The sequence below is a fragment of the Drosophila suzukii genome, chromosome 4 (assembly GCF_043229965.1).
Source record: "Drosophila suzukii chromosome 4, CBGP_Dsuzu_IsoJpt1.0, whole genome shotgun sequence".
NCBI lineage: Eukaryota > Metazoa > Arthropoda > Insecta > Diptera > Drosophilidae > Drosophila > Drosophila suzukii.
In genome coordinates, this window is record NC_092083.1 from 1,622,580 (window position 1) to 1,648,552 (window position 25,973).

Genomic DNA, 25,973 nt, shown 5'->3' on the forward strand with positions numbered 1-25,973 from the left:
CATCGATATATTTTGAATAAAAATAAATATTTATATCGTGATATTTTTTCATCTAAAAACCTGAGTGGTAACTTTATTTCATTAAAAATCGAAGGCAAATCTGTAACATTTTAGTATCACCAGTACTAACCAGTAAGAAATCATTTAGTTTAAGTGCCAATTCTATAAGAGCCAACAGCACCCCAGAAAATTTATGAACACGGTATTAACTAGTGGCCACTTGTTGTAACCTAGTTTTCTTTCCGATTTCGAATTTCACGGGATCAGAGTTTATCAGATATAACTAAACAAATTCAATGTTGCTGCGGAACATTTGTAATGTTGAACAACAAAAATTTTGTTTTTTGGTGTTTGAATTTAAAAAAGAATTTAAATTCAAATATGTCAAAAATACGATTCACCAATAATTTTCCGGTGAAAAAATTTAATTATTCGATATTTTTTTTTTAAATATATATCATCGATACTTTATATATATTTTCACAATCAGGCGATTCATTTTGAATCCAACCAAAACGTAAATGTAATCAAACGTAAAGCCTAGTACTATGATCGGCTGAGTTTCACTAGTCGAAAAATCTGGTTCTTTGTACTGTGACCGAAGTTTTCAAAGTCCACCAGCAATGCATGTAGCACGGAAGGAAAACCCCAAAAACCAAAAATGCCTGCAGGATGTCAGTGCAGATGAAAAAGGACGTCTAATCCCAGCTGTGGCCCATTATTGAGGGACTTCAACGGCAGAAAGCAATACCACAACACGGAAAATCCGCAGAATAGTTGAATTGCTGGAGGAGATCCACTAAAGAATCCCAGTGGGAAGGAACATGCCTAGTGGGACTTTGCCCCCTACATGGACATCCTGCCGGACGGGTCCAAGCAAATAAAGTAAGTTATGGCCAAAAGAGTTTTGCTACGTTGTACTAATAAAAGAAAAAGAATCTTCGACAAGGTTTCCATTGGGGAATCACAGTACTCCACCTCCACCAGTTACTTGACAATTAAAGCGGAGCTGAATTATGTGCTGGCTTCTATAGGGAGCAGAAAAAGAGGGCACCGCTAAGGGATAGCTGGAGGAGCCATTTCCAGCCCTTGCCAGGATGCTAAGCGACATCCTGCATCAGCGTAACAACACCGTTCCCAATCCGGCTCCCAATTTCTCAAGGTTCAATATACCTATTGGGATTCGTAGCTGGACTGCAGATGGTGCGGAAAAGATGACGAAGCATTCTTGGGGCGAGAAGGAAGCTTTCAACTACTAATTTACATAAATAAAATCATTCGTTGAACATTCCATTTAATTATACCCGTTACTCGTAGAGTAAAAGGGTATACTAGATTCGTCGGAAAGTATGTAACAGGCAGAAGGAAGAGTTTCCGACCCCATAAAGTATATATATATATTTTTGATCAGGATCACAAGCCGAGTCGATCTAGCCATGTCCGTCTGTCCGTGTGTCCGTCTGTCTGTCCGGATGAACGCTGAGATCTCGGAAACTATGAGAGCTAGGCTATTGAGATTTGGCGTACAGATTCCTGATCTTCTTACGCAGCGCAAGTTTGTTTCAGTAGACTGCCACGCCCACTCTAACGCCCACAAACCACCCAAAACTGTAACTCCTACAGTTTTGATGCTAGATAGAAAATTTTAACTGAAATGTATTATTCTCATCAATACCTATCGATTGACCAAAAAAAAATTTGGCACGCCCACTTAAACGCCCACAAACCGCGAAAACCTGTGACGCCCACAATTTTCATGCTAGATAAAAAATTTTAACTGAAATGTATTGGTGTCGTCAATACCTATCGATTGATCCAAAAATAAATTTGCCACGCCCACTCTAACGCCCATAACGCTTAAATCTGTCTACCGCCGGTAGGTGGCGCATTTTAATCTCGCTTTGCTGCTTGCATATCTCCATTTCCCTTTGAGTAACGGGTATCTGATAGTCGAGGTAATCGACTATAGCGTTCTTCCTTGTTTTATTTTAATTTCTGTGTGCACCAGCAGACTCTTCCATTGTTTCTCTTGTTTTTCGTTTGTCGACAAACCCAGCGTCTTGACAGTAAGACCATGCTACAAGAGTTGTGGGTGAACTTTAAAAATTCGGTAACACTAGAAAGAATAAGATTTTTCGACTAGAGAAGCTATTAGCCGATCTGTGTACCAGGCCTTAAAGCCGGCAGAATGAGCAAAGTCAAGTTTTTTCTGTTTTGCTTTTCTAATGCGTATTAGCAAGAAGAGAGAACGATGTTCGTCGTAATTCACTGACGAAATCTAGTATTTTTTGGTATTTCCTTAGCTCATCAGAGTAGCGCGGTGAAAAACACACCCGACGAAAAGCGCTAGCTGCGTATTTGTCTCCCGCTCACTCCTATAGCTAGCTCGCGGTTTTCGTCGAAGTGAGTACTAGACTTTCTGGAAGAAATAGTCGATGAAACCGAATTTAGTCGCTAAAGCGGAAAACCTCTCTGTGTGAACAGGGTATGAGCCAATCTGAGTATTAGGCTTACATCGTGTAAAATTTATAATGATGCAGATAAGATACTCACGCTGAATGGGGCCTCGCGATTTCTGTGGCACCCCGGTATATGTAAATATTTAGTGAAGCATCCCGACACAATTGAATGCAACAAGCCGCTACAGGTGCGCCGTCACTTTAATTTATCCAATTTAACTCGGTGTCGTTTTTTGGAATTGATTATTGTGCCTAAAACTCTGCTATACTGCTAAACGTCAATAATAAGCTGAGCAATCCAACAGATTGATACTGTGTTAACCACCAAAAGAATATCAAAATATAAAAACTACAAAAAATTTAAAATTAATTGAAGCACTATTTAGCTAAATATCTAAGGACATCCTTAGAAAATATATTTGTTAAGAACTACGTCACAAAATACTAAGTACAATTATAAAACTTGAATAAATAATTAAATTTGCTTGCTTTAAATTTATTGAACCAAACAATTGTTTGTCCAAGGGCGGTATTAAAGTAATCTTCGTTCTAGAACTTCGTAACTTTTTCTCCAGATTAACATTATTAATAAATGAAAATGGGCCGAAGGACTTTAGCTTCCAGCACCCCTTCTTTTTCAAATATTAATTTTAGTAATATATACTAGCTTTAATTTGTTAAAACAAAAATAAGTAAATAAATTAAAAATTCATTTTTGCGTGTGGAACAATTTTTAACTTTGTAAACAGTCAAAATATTTCCAAATATTCTCCGCGAGTGTATGAATGTGTTTATGCTGCTTATCGCACTGGTAGACGCCGCAGTGCTAACGTAACAAAATCAAACAAATGCTAAGTTTGATATCTGCGATAATCAAGAACAAACAGCTGGGCTGCAGATAGCAGACAGTCAGAAACTTTTTAGGCCCGCTCACATCTACAAATAGCGCTGTCCTCCATTTGATGCAGCAGTCCGTTTTGTTCAAAGATTGAAGCGATCAGTCAGTTCCACAAAAAAATCAAGGTGAAGAATATTAATTGAATGTCGATGGGACTTTGAAACCAAGCATTTATGTTTTGCTTTGCTAGTGCGCTCTGCGAATATATCGATTACTGTGTTTGCAGTGAACCAAAAATAATTCCGATAGTGAATCGTTTTGATGTATCGATACTTGCATCTGTCGAGTATAAATATTGCTGAAAAATAAGGCGGAGTGGAGTGTCTGAAATTTAGATTAATTATTTAGCTACATTTCGCGGCGCTTTTACTTGAGTCGTGTACAATTAAAGAAATTACTAATTGTGTATGTATGTCAATAGAAAAGTTATAAGTTAAATATCATTGATAATAACATTTAATATGATCAAATCAGAACACAGGCGTGATATCATGCATATCCAATCATACACACCTACTCAATTCGTCTGTTTAAAAATCTAAAGATTGACTGATATCATCGAAGGTAGCCAGAATCAATATATTAGTGTGTATAAGAATAATGTGTTCTTGCTTGAAGGTTCCGTTTCCCATACAGACGTATGTATATCTTATTCCATTGCCAATGTGGCCAATACAAGTGCAAATATGTATGTAGCTCGTGTCGTGACGTATGACGTAAGATTCCTGGTTGTGGAGCGTTGATATAAATGACTTGGTGCCTGATTCTTTTGAACAAGGCTCTGCTATAAAAATGCATATACTAATATCGGTCCTATTATATCGCGTTCGGATTTAAAAAAGAAAACGGCTTAACTATAACTCAATAGTATGAGATACTTTTTTTTACAAGGCGTGGTATAGTGTATACTAGAAAAACTGTGTACCTTCATACATATGTATGCATATACACTCTAAATATGCATGTAGAAGAAAGAATGGTGGACCTCGCATGTAATGTTCGCAAGAATTTGTGCTGATGGTCCAAATATGATCTTCCCTTTGGCCGAATCAAACTCAAATACATGCAAAATTATGCACCAGTAGATGTTCTTCAAGACGTATAAATGCGTGTATATCTATTTATGGAAGATGTTCATACCTCATCACTCTGATAAACGTTTAGAACTTTCATAGCTGTGCTCATGAAACTAGTGGTGCTCTTTAGCTTCGAAATTTGACTTCCAGTTAAATAATAAAAAGGATAGTTACGGTTTAATTTCAAACTTTATTTATGCTCTCTCGAAAAAAGTATTTTTGTAACACGCTTGAATTATATTCAATATTAAAAACGATATATCCTTGCAGAGGGTATTATGACTTCTCTCAGAAATTTGTAGTGAAAAGGCGTTTCCGGCCCTATAGGAAGTTATATATGTATATTGTTAATCGGCATCCGTCTGTTGGTCTCCCAGTTTTAAACTATCGGGATGGGGCTTTCCCGAAAGTGTTATTTTTCTTTCGTTTATTTTTTTTTATCGCAATATATATATTTATACATACACTACCAAAATTTCAAGTCGATCGGACTAATACTCTAATATGGGCTTTTCAAGTTTTATTTTTCAGGTATTTTCCCCTAAAGTGTCGCAAATTAGTGAAGTTTTTCTCGAAACCACGTTTATAAAGTACGTGTTTATCGAAACTTTTAAACGGCGTGACTGGTCATATCCAAACATAGATCATATTTTTCATCGTAATAAAAACTTCTCTGGGAAGTTTTTTTAACTTTAAGTATTTTTTAATATAATAAAATTCAGGCTTTCCTGGAGTCAGGTTTTATCAACTTCTAAACAAAATTTTTAAAAATTAAAATCCTTTAGTTTTCCTGAAAAAATTTCCAAGTTGACTTGCCAAAAAGTTTCCAACCATGTATTCAATTATTTTAAAGTATCCATTCATGTTAATATCTGATTAAAAGCATTAAAAGATAAGAAGCTCTTATTTAGGGCCTGCACCTTGCAAATGTGCTTAAGAACACTGCTGTGTATATTAATACGGTCCTGTACCCCTGTACAAGTTGTCAATTCCAATTCGCAATTCACGGATTCTACTTCCCAAACCAGTTCCAAGACTAATTTCTGAAAGAACTGCACGGATTTTCCATCTGCTCTTAATCAGTTATTCAGCTGGCCGATTTTTTTTTGCCATATTAATTTCTACCATTCTATTCTTTACCATACCATTCTTTTCAAATTTCAAAACTTCTAATAAAATTTAAAAAAAATCGGTCGACGTAATCTTATAGCTGCTATAGGAACGATTGGGGACGACTTGCAAGGGTATAGAGTCTTCGGCTTGCCGAAGTTAGCATCTTGTTTTTATGTTTATTTATTGATTTGATTACTGTCTAAACTACAAACATATGTGTTAATACTTATACTATACTTACTAAATATAAGTAAGATATTCATTGCTTTCTAGGTAAACACTAATAAAAGAATAATAATTGAAAGAAACGTTTATTGCCGTTACTAACAAAATAAAATCACAAAAAAAAGTTATATTTTCGTGTCACGGTTTTCCAATATTTCGGTTAGATTTGGATTTTACTGGTATTGTGTATTTTGACGTCATTATGTTTTATCAGATTAAACTTATCAGTTTGCCAAGAAATACGTATGTTCTTTTCTACATTGCTTTCGTACTTGACTGAAGCCACTTTCAGATAGATATGTATTTACGACGGTTCATGCAGTCATTTCCTTATCTTGATCGAGTCCATAAAGCGTCACTCCCGCCATTTCACGGTTTGGGGCTACGCAAGACAAGTAAATGAATAAATAAATAAATATCACAGTTAAAATGTCACAGTTAAAAAGTATGCTTATTGTTCTTATACCCTTGCAAAGGAAATTATGATTTCAGTCAAAAGTTACGTAGCTGAGGCGTTTCCGACCACGTAAAGTGCATATATTCTTGATTAGCATAACTGGACGAGTCCATTTAGCCATGTCCGTCTGTCTGTCAGTTTCTACGCAAAACTAGGCTTCCAAGTTTAAAAGCTATGTTTAAAAATTTTCCGAAAGTGATCATTTTATTGCTGGAAGTTTATAAGTCGCAACGAGCCGGATCGAACAACTTATCCTATAGCTCCCATAAAAATAATCGGAAAAAAGTGAAAAAATTTAACAGCGTTGTTTTAGATCATGTTCTCTTCTATTCTGGAGTACAGTTTTCTTTGCGATTTCCGAATGAATGGGGCGACCCTATATTATAGGTATATCTGTATTATCTTTATATACCAATCTTCCGAATATACCGAATATGAATATCTTATGAATATACTTATGATTTAAATTGTATGGTGCAAGGGTATATCAACTTCGTCTGAACGAAGATAGCTTCTCTTCTTGTTTTATAAAAAATTTCACGAAACGATGCCAGCTGGGGAATTGGCATTTGGAACTAGCTGAAGAATTTGTGGTTTGTAGAACTCATGTCTTAACACTACCGTTGCTTTTCTGTGACCAAAATTGGTTAAGCGTAACTCGAGAAATAATTATATACCAAGGCATAGCATTATATATCATCCCATCTGCACCTCTGAAATTCGCTGAGACAAAATAATTGCACGGATAACTTGACCATTTGGGCCACAAGAATTCCCGATGCGTTTTAATTTTCCGGAAAAAATTTCTAGATGTAAGGAAATTTGTTTTTGTAAGGAAAAGGACCCACGCAGGGCTTATTAGGTTGCCATGACTTTTAAAAATAAATCTAGTCAGTTAGTCAAACATCAAGCAAGTTTTTTAAAGCCTTTACAAGTTTGGACGAGCCAAAGAAAGCGCGAAACTCAACAACTTATATAATACCTTAACACCAGAAAAACTAATTTTCTCTTCACGTTTCGGAGGACTTTTTTCTTACAAGAACTAGGTATTGATTTCATTTTTACTTACAGATTCGACCATAACAAATGGCCACTATAGATGGAAGACCGGCGCAATATGGTATTTCACTTAAACAACTACGCGAGCTCATGGAGCATCGTGGTCCTGAAGGTGTAAATAAGATTGCGGAATTTGGTGGTATTCATGAATTATGTAAAAAGTTATACACATCTCCCAATGAAGGCAAGTTATGCTCCATATATTATAGACATTTGTAAAACGTACTTAATTTAATTTTAGGGTTAAGTGGATCAAAAGCTGACGAAGAGCATAGGCGGGAAACCTTCGGTTCAAACGTAATACCACCAAAGCCACCAAAAACCTTCTTGACACTAGTCTGGGAGGCTCTTCAAGATGTAACCCTTATTATTTTAGAGGTAGCTGCATTAGTATCGCTCGGTCTATCATTTTATAAACCCGCCGACGAGGATGCGCGTAAGTTCCTTATTTTTAATTAATCAAATGACTTGCAAATAAGTGTAGTATTACAAGACTATATTTTATATAACAGCTGTGCTACAGGAGGAAGAGGAACACCACGGTTGGATTGAAGGATTGGCCATTCTTATTTCTGTTATTGTAGTAGTTATAGTAACAGCTTTCAATGATTACTCAAAAGAAAGACAATTCCGAGGCCTGCAGAATCGTATTGAGGGCGAGCATAAGTTTTCAGTTATCCGAGGAGGGGAGGTGTGCCAAATTTCAGTTGGAGATATTCTGGTTGGAGATATTGCTCAGGTCAAATATGGAGACTTGTTGCCGGCAGATGGGTGTCTCATTCAAAGTAACGACTTAAAGGTATGTTTTAACTAAACTAAATAGCCGAATGCTTTAATATAAATAGAATATTTTTTATGGAAATGAATATGAGCATTCAAAATATATTTTTATTTAACAACGTTTTTTGCAAAATATTTATTTCACCTTTGAATGTTATTGCTTGCTCTGCAGGTGGATGAATCATCGTTAACTGGGGAATCAGATCATGTCAAGAAGGGAGCAGATGTTGATCCCATGGTTCTATCAGGCACGCATGTTATGGAAGGAAGCGGTAAAATGGTTGTAACTGCCGTAGGGGTTAATTCACAAGCAGGCATCATTTTTACGCTTCTTGGCGCGGCAGTTGATGAGCAAGAAGCAGAAATTAAAAAGATGAAAAAGGGTAAGTACGAGCAAAGCCAAAGTACTTTAATTTTATATTTAAACACAATCCAATCGTTTTCATAACGAATATAATACATGAAGAGCCTACCGGCGATGGTCTGGAACATTTTAATTCTTATATATGCGTATATTATATATTTATTTTCTTATTTATTTTCTTTTTTTGTTGCGTTTTTTTTCATATTCCAAATGTCATATGTGAATTGCATGATGTGAATTGATTGACCCATCATCCTTCATCTACCCAATTTGTCAACCAACCTACCAAATATAACCTGCGACCAACACCTACCACAAACAAACCAACCAATCTACAAAATTAATCCAAAATGTAAATGAAACGGAAATTTAAAATGATTGAATATCATTGTTGAAATTCAGAAGCTAAAAGGGCCATCAAGCAAAAGAGTCTGACAGGTGAATTCTTGCGTCATATTGATAATTATTATTTTTGTAATATACATATTTTTAAAGCGAATATTTATATGAGCGTGTATATTTATGAACCTACTCAAACATGGTGTTTTCTTAAATTGATACTGACAGTCTAAACAATTTTAAATTAAAGTTCAATTTTAAATTAATTTAGTGCAGTGATGGCCAGCAGAGGCAGTGCACTCGGACCGAGGGTAAGGCAAAGACTCTGCTGCTGCTTTGAACATAGCGTCAAGCACATTGAGGAACAGCGGGCGACCATCACACTTCAACATGTTTCGCTGACCAAATCACTCTCACACACACAGTCCAATATATCATTGTGTTCTGCGCGTCTGCTGGCCATCCCTGATTTAGAACCAATAGTTTTTATTCCTCAAGTCAAACATTTATAAAGTAAACAAGAAGAAGAAATTCCATATTTTTCTATGTATTTTTTAGTACTACCAGTAGAAGAGTCGATATAGCCAAATCCGTGTATCTGAAAAAGTTGAGACTTACCCTTAAATAATATTGCAACGCCGACCTAAACATTCTGTCATGAATGTCACTGTCAGTATCGGCGCCGTCTTCAGGTACCTATATTTACTATAGAATTGCCTAACAGAAGAAGGGGTATCTAAAAGTCAAGACAGTTCACTATATCGATCCTTCGTGCTATAATCTTTACCAGAAGTGGCCTTTTGCTCTCCCTATAAGAATGCTAATATCAATTCATATTGTTTAAAATCAACAAGCTATTAGATATAAAGAAAATTAAAAAAATGTGTCAGTTTCAGTCGACTTTTAGAAAGGAAGTGTAAGGTTAACGAGTGATGTACCAATCGATAAGTAATGTCAGAGGAAGGACTTAAGAACTTTTAGTTGCTTGGGAGGGAGAGCAGTAAAATTGTGAAGGAAAAAATGATAAATATATAATCTGTTAGGGCAGTTGGTTGAATTCTTACTTAAAATACGCGTCAAACGACACCTCAATTGCTAAAATACTTTCAAAAGTACGCAAAACAAGGCTTTAAAATAAAAATTTTATTTGGTTTGTCAGTTTGACCGAAAACATGTTTTTAGGGCCCTGAAAACATTTATACGTTGTTAAACAGCTCAATATAAGGAACTTCAGTTCTACCGCTCCTGGGAAAAGCGGCTAGGTTATCGGGAAAACAGCAATAAATAGCCACATTTCGTACCGTAACTAGTGTAAAGCTACAGACTTGTGCTATATATTGAAGAGGTATTTTCAAATACTATTCAATCCTCCATAACGTAAGTTCTTTAACTACCATAGTTTGAACCAAAACCAAAAAAAAAACAAAAGTTTTTAAGAGCTTTTTTCTGTTTTCAACAGCTTTATATAAGAAACTTTAGTTCTACGACTTTTGGAAAATCCTGATAGTTTAGCAGTAAAACATCTATAAATATCTAAAAGTCAAAAGGGCGTTACTTCTATGCTGCTAAAGTTACAGACTCAAGCTATATGTCCAAGAAAAGGTATTTTTAAATTTAATGTTCAAAAACAAGAGAAAACGATATAGTACCTTATTTGTTAAAATCCGATGCTCCGTTCAAAAGTTATCAAAAAAAAGTGGCGGAAAATTGTTAAAATAATCTTGCTGCTTTTGTCGAAGTTGCATAAATACAATAGATTCAAATGTAAAGATACAAAATTTTGTTTCACTTTTTGGCTCTTTTCTTAAAAACGGCCCTAATGATTTAACTTTGAATTTGGAACTATATAGCCCTTGAGAATCTTCACCTTTTTACTAAGCAATGCATCGCGTTTCAGTTCAGTATGAAAAACATTTCATGCTTACTACTGCTTACACAAAAAACGACGCAAACCCAATTTGTTAACAAAATTACCATTATTTATTTGGAATTCGAAATTATGTAGCCCTTCATTAGCTTAGATTCATTAGCTTTTGATATATCAAACAAAACAGATCTTAACGAGGTTAAAACCAATTGACGTCGCAACTTCACCTTTGAATAAAATGTATAAAATGTATTTATTCCTCTCGCTACGATAAAAAAGTGGTGCTTTTGAATTCATATAAAAGAAGTTATATGTAATTTTTGTAATATTATTGAGGTATAATAATTTAAAAACACTGAAATCAATTGACTTCTGATATCAAATAACGAGGTAAAAAGCTAGAAACATATAAAAGCTGTGATACAAACTTTTGTGACGAAAATTAATTATACGTTCCACTTAATAAACACATTTTCTAAATCTAAATTTTAAATCTAATCCTCAAGGCTATCTCACATTTGAATATTATTGCTATGTAAAGATTTTAAGTAAATATTGGCTATATCCTAGGTATATCAAAGGTATAGAAAAATATATTAAAAATGCGAGACAACAATTTCAACAAGGAAGAACGCTATAGTCGAGTACCTCGACTATCAGATACCCGTTACTCAGCTAAATGGAGATATGCAAGCAGCAAAGCGAGATTAAAATGCGCCACCTACCGGCGGTAGACAGGTTTAAGAGTTATGGGCGTTAGAGTGGGCAAATTTTTTTTGGATCAATCGATAGGTATTAACGAGACCAATACCTTTCAGATAAAATTTTTTATCTAGCATGAAAATTGTGGGCGTCACAGGTTTGGGCGGTTTGTGGGAGTTAAAGTGGGCGTGGCAAACTTTTTTTTTTCGTTCAATCGATAGGTATTTTTGAAACAAAACATTTTAGCTAAAATTTTTATTCTAGCATCAAGACTGTAGGAGCCACAGTTTTGGGCGGTTTGTGGGTGTTAGAGTGGGCGTGGCACTCTGCTGAAACAAACTTGCGCTGCGTAAGAAGCTCAGGAATCTGCACGCCAAATCTCAATAGCCTAGCTCTTATAGTTTCCGAGATCTCAGCGTTCATTCGGACAGACAGACGGACAGACGGTCTGACGGACAGACGGACATGGCTAGATCGACTCGGCTAGTGATCCTGATCAAGAATATATATACTTTATGGGGTCGGAAACGCTTCCTTCTGCCTGTTACATACTTTCCGACGAATCTAGTATACCCTTTTACTCTACGAGTAACGGGTATAAAAATTACACCTATCGTGAAATAGGCTTAAACATGTCGAAAACTTACCGTATTGAATTTAATGTTTTAAAATACCAAACGGACATTTTTATATAGCTTTTAAAACATTTTTTGGTGAGGAGCCAAAAAAACGTAGTACTTGGAGTTTTTTACCACAGATTTATTATTTAAAAAAGTAACTTTATAAGTTGTTAGGTTAAATTTGAATTTAAAAATTGAAAACTTGTTGTCAATGGGCCTTAAAAAAATTTAATTCAAAATTCAGAACTAATTAAAAAATGTTATTTCCAAGCGTAGGAGGCTATATGTTAGAAAACACCGAAGCTATAATTTCTTTCATATTATTTCCCCACCAATTTATGGGAGCTATAAGATATAGTTGTCCGATCCGGCTGGTTCTGACTTATATACTACCTGGAAAAAAAAGTAGACTTTTGGGTTTCAGCTTTAAAACTGAGAGACTACTTTGCGTAGAAACGGACGGACAGACGGGCATGGCTACATCGACTCGGCTAGTGATCCTGATCAAGAATATATATACTTTATGAGGTCGAAAACGCTTCCTTCTGCCTGTTACATACTTTCCGACGAATTTACTATACCCTTTTACTCTGCGAGTAACGGGTATAAAAACTCAATTTGAAAAGTTTCAAATCGCTATCTAAAGCTGCTCAATTTTTTTGGGATCCATAGGCTCCGATTGGCAAGCGTTTTCACCCTGTTTTAGGTGTCCAATCTGCATATTTTCATGTCCATAGATTTTACTTCGTAAAATATCTTTAAGATTAGCTTAGTTTTGCATGAAAACAGGGAGCACTAGGATATTGACATACAAACAAGGCGGCTTTTAAACTGGATTTGCGAAAGATTTAAATCGCTAGCTCTTAAACCGACCTCGCAAGCAGTAATAAAACAGACGGACATGTCTATATCGACTCGTCTAGTGATCCTGGTAAAGAATATATTTATTTTAAGGGTTCAGATACGTCTCCTAACTGCGTTACAAACTTATGACCAACTCTTTAATACCCTCTGCAAGAGTATTCAAAGGTTATAAAAATGTAAACTTTTTATTTGATACTGTACGTTTTTTTCATTGCGTAGCTTTATAAGCCAATTGTAGCTTAATTTAAAGTTTGAATGTTATTAAAAAACTTGTCGCTCGATTCAGGTGAAAGCGACGGTCGTGCGCAAATAAAGGGGAACCAAGCGCCAACTCAACGCCAAACAGTCACAAGCGAAGGAACCAAATCTGAATCTGAAGGAAATCATGTGCCGCAATCCTCTTCGTCATCCGCAGCTGCTGAGACAGGACATAAGAAGGAAAAATCTGTGCTGCAAGCAAAGCTGACAAAATTAGCTATACAGATTGGATATGCTGGATCGACCATTGCCGTACTTACAGTCATAATTCTGATTATTCAGTTTTGTATTAAGACATTCGTAATTGACGAAAAGCCCTGGAAGAACACTTATGCCAATAACTTGGTTAAGCATTTGATAATTGGAGTTACAGTATTAGTAGTGGCTGTACCAGAGGGACTTCCTCTGGCCGTTACCCTATCTTTAGCATACTCGGTCAAGAAAATGATGAAGGACAATAATTTGGTTCGGCATTTGGATGCCTGTGAAACAATGGGTAATGCCACTGCGATTTGCTCTGATAAAACCGGAACTCTTACGACCAATCGTATGACTGTTGTACAATCTTACATCTGTGAAAAATTGTGCAAGGTTTTGCCAACGCTTAGCGATATACCACAGCATGTAGGCAATTTAATTACAATGGGAATATCTGTTAACTCAGCTTATACCTCAAATATAATGGTAATTTTGTAGTTGTTGTTTTAAGCCCAATTAGTAATAATTTATTTTAATTGTTTTTAACAAAAAGGGTGGGCACAACCCAGGAGATTTACCAATCCAAGTTGGCAACAAAACAGAGTGTGCTCTTTTGGGCTTTGTCCAAGGCTTAGGTGTAAAATACCAATCTATTCGAGACGAAATTACAGAGGACAAATTTACACGCGTATATACTTTTAACTCCGTTCGGAAGAGTATGGGCACTGTGATTCCACGACCTAATGGAGGATACCGATTGTATACCAAAGGAGCTTCAGAAATCATCATGAAAAAGTTCGAATCTTTACTGAATAATACGAATTTTTTAATTGTTCATAATAATTGCAGGTGTGCTTTTATCTACGGCCATGAGGGTACCCTAGAAAAGTTTACAAGGGATATGCAGGAGCGTTTAATACGCGAAGTTATTGAACCAATGGCTTGTGACGGTCTGCGCACGATATCTGTGGCGTATCGCGACTTTGTGCCTGGCAAAGCTGCAATTAATGAAGTGCATATTGATGGCGAGCCCAACTGGGACGACGAGGAAAATATTATGACGAATCTTACATGCCTCTGTGTGGTTGGTATAGAAGATCCAGTTCGTCCCGAAGTACCGGACGCCATTCGAAAATGTCAACGCGCTGGTATAACTGTTCGCATGGTAACTGGAGACAACATCAATACAGCACGATCAATTGCCAGCAAATGTGGTATTTTGCGGCCAAATGACGACTTTCTTATTCTGGAAGGCAAAGAGTTTAATAGACGTATTCGGGATAGCAATGGGGATGTAAGCATTATTAATTAGTGTATTACATTCTTAAACCTTTATTTTTATTAACAGATACAACAACATCTTATTGATAAAGTATGGCCGAAACTGCGAGTTTTAGCACGATCATCCCCAACCGACAAGTATACGTTGGTTAAAGGTTTGTTTTCTTTCCTTTTTTTGTAAAGTGTATAAAACTCTGACTCAAAGAGCCCGCCACTTAAACTGTTGTGACTTCTTCCAGTCTGGTTTCCAAAACTGGAACCAAAAGTTTAGTGTGTTTTAACAGTTTTGTAAAAACAAAGTTGCTTATAAAATGTTCCGTCAGCTGTTTTTTTAAGTTGGTTAAATACTTTTTAAATTTTTTGATTAGGGCTTTTAGCTTTTAGGCTCCGAAAATAGTTGTTATAACGTGTACATTAGAGCGGTCCACATTTGTATGGAAATTTTAAAGGTCCTACTCTCATCTGCCTATAAGTTGTGCATTGAAGAATTTAAGGTATACCAATCGAATATACCAATAACTCATACGCACTGCTGAGGTTAATAACTTGGATGGAAAGTCCGTTGCGTCTAGTTCTGTTAATGTCAATAAATCTACAAAACTGGCTGTTAAACTGCTACACGACAAATTGTTAACCTGTTGTAATTGTTCTTTTACTTTAATATATTTGAAGGTATTATTGACAGCACTGTTAGTGAAAACCGTGAAGTGGTTGCTGTAACTGGCGACGGAACAAATGACGGCCCAGCTTTGAAAAAAGCAGATGTAGGCTTTGCTATGGGAATTGCCGGCACAGACGTTGCTAAAGAAGCTTCTGATATTATATTAACTGACGATAATTTTAGCAGCATTGTAAAAGCTGTAATGTGGGGTCGAAACGTATATGACTCCATAGCAAAGTTTTTACAGTTTCAGTTAACGGTCAATGTAGTCGCTGTTATTGTTGCATTTATTGGTGCGTGTGCTGTACAAGATTCTCCTCTTAAAGTAAGTGGTCAAATAGAGAAATTGTATACAATTCTAAAAACAACATTCTATAGGCAGTACAGATGTTGTGGGTCAATCTAATAATGGATACATTGGCATCGCTTGCCTTAGCAACAGAGTTTCCGACTCCAGATCTATTGCTCCGTAAACCCTATGGCCGCACAAAACCTTTAATATCCCGCACAATGATGAAGAACATACTGGGTCAGGCCCTTTATCAGTTGGTAATAATATTTGGACTGCTCTTTGTCGGTAAGTTATATTAAACATTTTTGTTTTTTTGTTATATATTTGAATGCGTTTTAGGTGACTTAATACTGGACATTGAGTCTGGACGTGGACAGGAACTGAATGCTGGCCCAACCCAGCACTTTACTATTATTTTTAATACATTTGTCATGATGACATTGTTTAACGAAATAAACGCTAGAAAAATTCATGGGCAACGCAACGTTATTGAAGGACTTCTTACAAATCCCATATTCTACACCATATGGATTTTCACTATGATATCACAGGTATGCAACATTGAAAAAATGTTCAATATATCTAACTATCTATTATAAATATTTTAAGGTGTTAATAATCCAATATGGAAAAATGGCTTTCTCGACCAAGGCTTTGTCACTAGATCAGTGGCTCTGGTGTGTATTTTTTGGAATCGGCACACTTGTCTGGGGTCAGCTTATTACCTCAGTGCCTACCAGAAAATTACCTAAGATTTTATCGTGAGTAAATGTTTAACGTTATTACGCTTACAAATACCCGCTTATACATAAAAGGATGTTGATGCTCTAATTTGCTTGCGTTTTTTAAGTCTAACATCTTTTGCACGGTGGTATTAACACAGTGCTTGTTAGTCCTAAGACTCTAGGCTCTAGTTAAGTAAAATATTAATATGTATTTCTGCTTGTATTATTTGATTAGTGCTGGTGGCTATAAACTCTATACTTTATAATAATTATCAAAATGCATGTATTATAGTTTAGTGTTTTAAATATCTAGTTTTATGAATATGTTTTTCAGTCAAAATAAATAACCTGTTCAACAGACTTTTCGTAAATATAACTAAGACGGATATATGAATGAGAGATGGTTTTTTTTATACTTTGATAAAATAAAAAATATTCCAAATTTTAGAAGGTAAGATTTATTTAGTTATTTTTAAGTTATTAAACGAATGTAAGTATGTTTAAGTAGCATATAATTATATAATTGCAAATATTTCAGTATGTCAGGGCTGTCACAAAAAGACTCATTTAAGAAGTATTCGCTGTTGTTTTGTTTTGTCTTGATTAGAAGGCCCTTTAAATCGACAGAAGTACAAACGAAATGGGAATCCTACTTTGGTTGCCTAGGTACAAGGTGGCAAATCCCATGCAGAGGGTGAGAAGTTTGAAACACAGTAAAGGAGACGTTTTCGACCCTAAACATTTTAATATTCTTGTTTTGCATCACTAGGCCGTTTGTCAGTCTGTCTTTCTATACAGCTTGCGAGCTCACATTATTCGCTAGCGTTTTGAAACATGCGCAATCGTCATAAAATATGTGCATGCAGATCAAATATGAAAGCCGCCTGGTTAAACGTCTGAATTGCCTAAAATTGTCCTAAAATTGCAAAAAGCTATTGATATGAAACTTAGAAAATCGTATGTTGTATGTATACAATGCCGATCGAAATTAGCAAGATTAAGCTGTGTTTTAACTATTTCAGACAGAGAATGAGCTATCGACACGAAGCTTTGCAAATCGTATTTTTTATGAGATTAGATTAAAAGCGCTTGCCGATCGGACTGCAATAAAGTATATTTTTTTATAATCTCAGCAGATTTTCCCATTTTATACAAATTGGAGAACCTTAAAAGCAGCATCATAAACATTGCAAATCTTATGAATATGAAAATCTATCATTATTATATCAGGACAAAAAATATGGTCGAGCGGAAGACTATATCCTATAGCTACCATGGGAACCATAGGGCCCAATAAGTACAAATTTCATGTTTTTGCAGTTTCCTACTTTTCGTCGTTAAATATTGTATATTTATCTTATTTTAGTCATAAAAAACTTCCGCTTGCCACAACTGCCTTGTCGGTGTGGTTAAAACTTGAGGGAGTAATCAAATTGATATTTCGAACAAGTTTTGGCGACCTTTAAGTTGTTCTGGGAGTCCTATGGAGGCTAAGACACGATTCAAGACACATTTTTTCCAAAATTTTAGGTCATATGGTTTGGGCTGCGGCGCCATGACGGAAATCGAATTAACTTATCTTACAGTTATACCAAAATTTCGCCTCCTGGGGTAAATGTTTTATATTTTAAATCTATCGACCAAAAAGATGATAAAACACAACTTCAAAAAAGCACAATAATTCTATTTGTTCTTTTTTTACGTTATCTACAGACAATTTGAAGTCGTAGAAAATTCACATTTTTGATTTTTGTGAATTTCCTGGGCTTATGTTACTTGTCCAATCATATTGAACTGCTTAGCAACTTTAAACGTTTAAGTAAATTAAATTTTAAAAAAAGAAACGAAGCTAGCTCCGGCAAACAGAAAATTATATATTCTCTGCAAAAATGTTATATACCGGAGTAGAAGAGAATATGATTAAAAATAACGAAGCTACAATTGTTTTCCAAATATTTTCCCATTAATTATTCTATCGTTCCTACCGCGGCTATACGATATAGTCGACAGATTTTTCTTTAATTTTATTCAAAATTCTGAAATATTAAGAGAATTATGTTTCCAACAGTAGAAAATAATATGTCAAAAAAGACTAAATTATTATTGTTAATTAGTTTTCCGATCCGGCTCGTTCCCAAATATTAGCACATATAACTACGTGCAATAGAAATATTACTTTTGGAGAGGTTTCATTCCGATAAATTTAAAACTGGGGGACTAGTTTGCGTAGAAAGGGGCAAACAGACAGACGGAAAAGTCTAGATCGACTCGTCTAGTGCTGCCGATCAAGAATATATATACATACTTTATTTGGCCGGAAACGTCTCCGTTACTGAGTTGCAAACTACTGACTGAAATCATTATACCGTCTGCAAGGGTAAACAAATAACATGCTCAATTGAAAAAATGTTCATGAGATTTTCGTATTCCAAGGTCCAAAACTAACAGAATATGCCATCAATCAATTGGGAGCAGTTTGGCTGTAAACTAGTGATATTTCCTCGGCTGTTAATAACTATTTTACATCAAGGAATTTATTCTACAGGCTGTGTACACTGTACATACATATGTTTGCAGAGTTTTTTTTTTATTTTCGGCCTGATAATTTTAATCAAAACTGTTAAAATTTTTCTTCAGTTCACTTCGACATCAACGATTTAATAAAAATCGCGATTTAATTTAGCTCCTATTTTAATGAATGTAAAACAATGACACGTGATGGAAAGTTTTAAAGTTTGGGGTAGTAATCTACAGGTAAAATCCTTTCAGATTTTGTAGTGCTTAGTCTTAAGGGGTTATATACCTTTTTTAAGCGAAAAAATTGAGGGAACTGGATTTTTTTCAGGTGTGTAGCAATTATTTTATGACACTGAAGTTATTATTTATTGATAGTACATCTTTTTATCGAAACAACAAGCGTTTGTTCTTGAAAAAATATAAATAATTTACGAAGTTATGGCAATTCTCTCGGAACCCTTTTTTTTATAGCGGCTTGCGGTGACCACGATGGAAGCCCAGCAGGTCAACTGATACCAAAAAACCAAAAAATTTGTATTAGTAGAGTATTATTTCCAGTTCGTGAGCGATTATTTTCAAGAATATTTGGTTTTTGCTGCATACAGTAACGATTTTATTAAAAAATTCTGATCTGCAAAATCAAAATTGGCGCATAAAAACTGAATCGTTCACAAACTCGGGACAATCATTACGAATAATTTAAAAAAAAATGAAGAAGATCGATCAAATAGTTCTTGTGCAATCGCGGTCACAGCAAAGGCACTTTTGGAAAAACACGACTTTGAGATAATCGCATTCAAAGTTTTACGTTGAGTATATGCAACTATTGAAGTCGAGCAGACAAACTTACAAGTCATCGTCGAACTATTATTCGGATCTCTATGAAAATTTGGGAAAATGTTCTCTAGGGGATATACTTTAGGATTCAGCAAAAAAAAATTTTCGTTTTTTTGAAAAAAAAGGTAATAACCCCTTAAGCCAAAAAAAAGTCCGGATTTTGTCGACCTGTTTAATTTGTACAATTGTTTTTCACAAGGTGTGAAAGCCTAATATCGATGCATGGCCGTTTCTTAAGAGAACTCAAGAATCTGCGTTGCATTGATATTTTGATATTCGTAATATTTATTACTTTAGCTGGGTCAGCAATACGTTTTCCGTTAAGACTTCAACAAAGGCAACAGCAGATCCTTTACACGTGCATATGTACATTTGGGCGCTTCACACTTGCGCCCCGCTCTTACCCTCCTACACGGTGCGCGTTATGTCATTTAAGGCATACCAATGGAAATTGTTTGGACTTAAACGTTTTGTTCTTCAGGTCGTTCAGCCAGACGACACGCACTTCAATAGCGTTTTTCTCGAAACCACGTCTTGGAAGCCTGTGGTCACGACAACTCAAATCGTTATGGACCGATTCACATATTCAGTATCCTTAAAGCTACTGCTTGAACTAAGGATTTGAAAAAATATATTAAAAATGCCCGTTACTCGTAGAGTAAAAGGGTGTACTAGATTAGTCGGAAAGTATGTAACAGGCAGAAGGAAGCTTTTCCGACCCCATAAAGTATATATAGTCTTGATCAGGATAACTAGACGAGTCGATCTAGCCATGTCCGTCTGTCTCCTTCACCGCGTTGCAAACTACTGACTGAAATCATTATACCCTCTGCAAGGATATAAAATCGCCGTTAATTCGATTTTTTTGTATAATATTTTTTGCAATGTCGTCATCACTATATCAATACATAACACCTGTTTTACTCAATTTTTCCTATTTCAAATGCACCGACCGGGTGATTTTTTGTGTCAATAGCTTTTACACTCCGCAAAACTACGCCATTGCGTAATAATTTAACATTAGACATGGGTATATCGTTGTGCCTACTGGTGCTAATAGGGTCGAAACGTCTTTTTTTCTGCCATAAAAAACACATTTTTCTAAGAATTTTTAAGTTGGGTTAAGAAAGTCAATCAATGCTTAATTCCGAATTTAGTTACTGGAGTTTTCTGAGCCGCCCTACTCATTTAAAAAAAGTTAGGACTGGAAACTTGGAAGTAACGCTCAACTTGTAAAATTAGCTTTGTAAATTTTAAATATGGAAATATTCGCTTGCCTAATACTTTTATATTCATCAAATCCTGTATGTCACAAAAAACTAGTACAATTAAATAAAAACAAACTATTAATTAAACTAATTAAACTATTATTAAGTCAGTGGATAAGAGCGAGGTCTTTGAAACTGAGAACGCTAAAATTATTATTCGGTCTAAGTTTCCCATTCAGCCTATTTATTAATCCTTTTCATATTTTAGATGGGGTCGCGGCCATCCCGAGGAGTACACAGATGCCATGAACTTGGGCGAGGAACGTTTTGATTCAATTGATTCTGATAAGAAGCCAAGGGCTGGACAAATCCTCTGGATTCGTGGACTAACGCGCTTGCAAACTCAAGTAAGTGTCATACCTAAAGTAACATTTACTTGCATTTAAATAGTAAAACTGGAAATTTTGAAAAAGAGGATCAAAATTATGTTATCATGTCTGTTTAAATTATTATATTGTTATTTTGCTATGATTTATATTCTTAATTTCATATTTCTATACATTAATCACATTTATTGCATTACATGGGTTTTTTATGCTATCTATGTCATATTTTACACAGAGGTATAATTTGATTAATTTTTTTTAGACGCTGACAAGAAATCGTACAGTCATTCTGTTTTAGTTTTAGGGTTTTTTTCAGATATATGCCGTGGAGGCATATATAATGAAAGGCGAAAGGATTTAATGTAATCAAGCATTCAGACTTTTAAAATTTGTTTTTGCGATACAAAACATTACAATTTCGGACATAAAAAAGCTAATGCCAACAAGTCAAGATCGTTCGCATGCATCAGGAGAAATATGAGTTTATTTTGAAGTTAAGACTATTAATTCTTTGACATTGATTGAGTTCTTTATTTTTTTCAATTAAATTGGAATTATTCATTTTTCTCTAACTAGTCTTTATATTGTTTGTGTTTCCCGTCAGTAGGTACACCCTTCACTGGACACATTACCTACCGTCACGTAAATTAGTCAAGTTAGAGTGTTCATATATGTAAAAATATTTTTATTAAAAATATATATATTTATAAAATATATACATATATAAATATATATTATATATATATTTTTATATGTACATATACTTAAAGTTAATAAATATATATATCTGTGTATACTTTATTATATATACATATAACAGGCATGGAAGTTGATTTTTGTAAAAAAGTTTGCTGATAAAGTGAATTTTTTTTGAAAAGGTGAACGCAGTATTCGGCTAGCCGAAGGTCACTTCTTTACGATGTTAAATAAATAAAAGTGAACTAAATGTATGTAAATATACTGCAAGGTAAGCAGTTGCTGTTAGGTAGGCATACGTAGTAAGACATTTTACATTTTCCTACTGAAATTTTTCTAAACCTATTGTAGATTGAGTTTTTAATAGAACTAGACCAGTTGTGTGTGAAACCACAGCTTATACTGCTTTACCTCTGTCTGTTAAATCATTCAACTTTTCTTGCTCTATCTGTCTTTCTATCTCTTTTGACTACCTATTTTTTGTCTGTTTCTTGTACATAATCTTTTTATTGACATTTTGCAGTTCAAATGTTATTTGAACAGGGAACATTTCGGGAATAGGTCTAAGTTCTTATACAAATTATTATATAAATAACTGAGATAACACCTTCCCTTAATCAAATTATGTAGCAGTTTATTTATGTTGTAGTATTATCTTTTTGACCGATTTTATAAATTAAATTGCCTAAAACAACAATCAATCTGACTACAAGCGACTTAATACACATTTTCAATTACCTGACATAGCACTTTTGTACCCTATTTGCATAGCTTATCCCTGCTCTTAATAAATAATGTAATTTGTGTACAAGTGCATAATTATTTTTAGATAATTTCCATGTCTCAAATTGTAACTGTTTAAGCAAATATTTACCTTTGATTTATGATTAGGCTATATAAAATACCATTGTGGTATTTTTCTGATATACTTTTTTCTTCTTAATTTATATTAATACTAAATAAGATGTTATACAATTGAATTGGCTCGTTTAAAAGATGCATGTTATTTTTCCAAAAAAAGGAAAAATTGGGCCACTCAGTAATTTAAAAGAAAATTGTTTTTCTGTATTCGGAATACCGAAACTTTTATAACCTATTTAGCCCTGTATCCATTACTTTAAATTTAACCACTCTTACCATCAACTTCAATGTTTTGAATCCTTACCACTAAAGCAGTTAAACAATTAAATACTGAAAGGTTCTGATGTTGGCTAACTAAGAAATTTCGTAACTAAAGATAATAATATAACAATATAAAAACCAAAAATATGTCGAAGGAAACTGATTTCCATTAAATCAAATAAAAGGTCAAATAATTCTGAGACGGAGGTTAAAAAAATTAATATTTTTATTTAGTTACATTTTTTTACTCCTAAGTTTGTGAGTGTATGGAATACTTTTGATACTTTGTATACTACTTTTGACAAGTCCCCATGTTTGTTCATCCGACTGTTGGACTGTGCGACAGAACTCCTTTTGTGGTTTTATCTGATTTAAGAGCTATTTTTATGATTTGAGTTAACTTCGGCAAGCCGCAGTTTATATATCTCGTAGTTCACTTCATGTCGTCATCGCTCCTCAGAATATTTTCTGGCGAGTGTGCATCTCGCAATCGTTCGCGAGCTTCCAGTTTTTTGGCAACGTATTATCGCAGTAGCTTTAAGACTGAGGAACATGTTTGCGTTCCTCATGGGCTTTATGTCAGCGGTGGGCAGCGTCACATTAAGTGGGCATACGAAAAAGCTCTGCTCAGCCTCAGCCTCTGCGTAGATCAGACATATATGACATATCACATATATTAAAGCGAAGATTATCGAAGAGAATAAATCATTCTTATTCCGGGGTGCCACAGAAATTCGGAGTCGTTTGCGAATCAGCGGAAACCCAATCAACTTAAAATTTGTTGGGTGCCACATAACACCAAAAGTTTTTCTTTTTAGCATTTCCATAAACCTTTTTGAAATTTGGATAAAGTCTTAATAAAATAGTTGCGCGCCCTATAAAACCTTTTATTCGGTAACTTTGAAACTATCTGGCAGCGCTGTATGCAAGCGACAAGGAAAATAGTCAGAAAAGTTTTCAAAAAAGTTCTTAAAAACTTTGTCAAAAATGTCATTAGCGAGTCTTAGCCGCAGAGTTCACACAAGCGCATCGGACCTGTTCAAAAAAAAATAAAAGTACGTACACCGAAAAAAATATGGCCCTATTTGAGTGTCAATGTGACCCAAGTGAGTGTCACGGCGCGTACTTGATCCAGGGACCTTTCGCATCAGAGAGGGTGTTAAGTTCAAACATGTGCGATGGGCATGGTTCGAAACTCGAACAATTGAAAAAGCCATTTTCGGTATTTAAGTAATCACGGTTGTGGTCAAAAGGACATGAATTAGGTGCATATGAGGTTTTTCATAAAATGTAGTATACTTTTGACACTTATTTAGGATCAGATTGATCCCAAAAATGTGATCCGGCGAAGTGTTATTACACCCTCTCTTATGAAGTTGAAACTCAACGATTTTATTTGGGTGTATGTTATGCTGTAGTTTTTTCTTAAACCACTGCTTATTTGTCTCATTTCGAATAATAGCTTTTGGGTTAGTTATGGCGTGGATCATTTTAAGGATGGTTGAGATGATCAAGGATGACATTGCATTCACATAATTTCCCCTTATGGAGAATGGTGACTGCGGTTCGACTTTTAAAAATTGGGTTGTTCCAAAGAGCAATTGAAAAGTATAAGGATTTACTTATGCTCCCGTTGCTGCAAAGAAAGCTGGGACATACAATTTAAACAAACGCAGTGACAAAATGCAAGCAACATATATTCCAAAAATTTGGCTCTTAAAAGGGCCGAAGTTGTTCTTTATAAAATTTTTTAACTTAAATAAAAATATTGTCTGATTTAAACTACAATTAAATGAGAGATCACTATAGTCAATTGCCTCAACCATCAGATACCCGTTACTCAGCTTACCGACTTGAAAATCAATAAACAGAGTTTTTTCTGCAAACCATTTTTTAAAAAATGAGAAAATTACCAACTACCAACCAGCTGCCTAGCTACAATGGTACATCGAGACTTTATTATCCGAGCGATGATGTATAAAATATGAACAATGAATTACTCTAATTGTCGATTATATAATATATGTTTGTAATAATTAAAACATATATATATAAAATATTAAAACACATAATTAATTTATAAAAAAATAAAACTTTATTAATGAAAAACAAACAACATAAAAAGGTTATAAAAATTAGTTTATTTCTTAACCTTTTCCCCTTCTTTTCCGTTTTTTAATCCTTTTTTTGTGCTGTTCCAGCTTTTGGTTGTTTTCGATGGCAAGGAAATAAACATAATTTAGATAGTTTAATTTCCTGACCCAGGAAGTATTTTACTGGCCCCAGCGACCAGTTTCGCATTTCCTGCAGGGGTATAATTCTTATTTACGGTAGAACAATGGTCTGTAGTCCATACATTAATATTAAAATGCTCCCAGGAAATTATGCACCCGTACCTTAACCCATTGTACATACATGCATAGCCTGACTGCAATAAAAAATAAAACAACCGATTAAGTAAAACACAAATGTTTTCCAGTACTAGTTACCTTTGGGCCGTTCTCTTACGAACCGAACACCTTTTTTGGGTTGACATTTTTGATTTGCCTGAAACTTTTTTTACGTACACTATTCGGTAAATAAGTAAGCACGTGTATCAGGATTTGGCCGAAAAAAAAGGATTTTTTAGTTTGACTTTTTTGAGTTAGTAAAAAACGCTAAATTTCCAAAAGTACACTCTGTTTGAAAATCTATATCGCCTGCTGTAGTTATCAGATTGACTTCATTTTTTTTGTATGAAATCCTCTTAAAACCTATACTTTTTAACAACTTTTTTTTTCAAAATTTTTTAGAAATAAAAGATATTAAATTTTAAAAAATTTTTTTTTTAGTTTTAGATCATGTTTTTGTATGTCACCTACACTGGTTTTTTTTATATAAGTTGAAGTTTTGTTTTTAAGATATCGAATTTAATGTAATAAGCCCTCTGATATTTTCTGAATGATAAAATGGAAATATATTTATTTAAG

General features: G+C 34.7%; 1 protein-coding gene and 1 long non-coding RNA gene across 15 annotated transcripts in view; both read left to right on the forward strand.

Annotated features, from left to right (window-relative positions):
- Window positions 1-65: 65 nt before the first annotated feature.
- LOC108020359 (uncharacterized) lies at window positions 66-1,298 on the forward strand. Of its 2 annotated transcripts, XR_001767954.4 has the most exons (3): window positions 66-202; window positions 491-885; window positions 937-1,298. It is a non-coding gene; the product is annotated as an uncharacterized lncRNA (long non-coding RNA). The 2 variants fall into 2 exon arrangements; XR_011604551.1 differs by having other exon boundaries at window positions 109-885.
- Window positions 1,299-3,368: 2,070 nt separating this feature from the next.
- The window catches only part of PMCA (plasma membrane calcium-transporting ATPase 3), a 52,787-nt gene continuing 30,182 nt past the window's right edge, over window positions 3,369-25,973 (forward strand). For 9 of the 13 annotated variants that reach the window (XR_001767953.4, XM_070997204.1, XM_036814827.3 and 6 more), the window contains exons 1-15: window positions 3,606-3,762; window positions 7,300-7,471; window positions 7,529-7,723; window positions 7,800-8,086; window positions 8,240-8,450; window positions 8,834-8,869; window positions 13,110-13,765; window positions 13,833-14,074; window positions 14,129-14,573; window positions 14,628-14,715; window positions 15,233-15,546; window positions 15,600-15,798; window positions 15,853-16,064; window positions 16,123-16,274; window positions 21,069-21,207. Coding sequence is in view for 12 of the 13 variants with exons in the window: in XM_070997204.1 (XP_070853305.1) it covers window positions 7,315-7,471; window positions 7,529-7,723; window positions 7,800-8,086; window positions 8,240-8,450; window positions 8,834-8,869; window positions 13,110-13,765; window positions 13,833-14,074; window positions 14,129-14,573; window positions 14,628-14,715; window positions 15,233-15,546; window positions 15,600-15,798; window positions 15,853-16,064; window positions 16,123-16,274; window positions 21,069-21,207 (3,333 nt within the window). In the remaining variant the exon portion in view is untranslated. Of the gene's footprint in view, window positions 3,483-3,605; window positions 3,767-7,299; window positions 7,472-7,528; window positions 7,724-7,799; window positions 8,087-8,239; window positions 8,451-8,833; window positions 8,870-13,109; window positions 13,766-13,832; window positions 14,075-14,128; window positions 14,574-14,627; window positions 14,716-15,232; window positions 15,547-15,599; window positions 15,799-15,852; window positions 16,065-16,122; window positions 16,275-21,068; window positions 21,208-25,973 lie in introns of those variants that run through there. The other 4 variants (XM_017088548.4, XM_065867275.2, XM_065867273.2 and 1 more) reach the window with 3 other exon arrangements.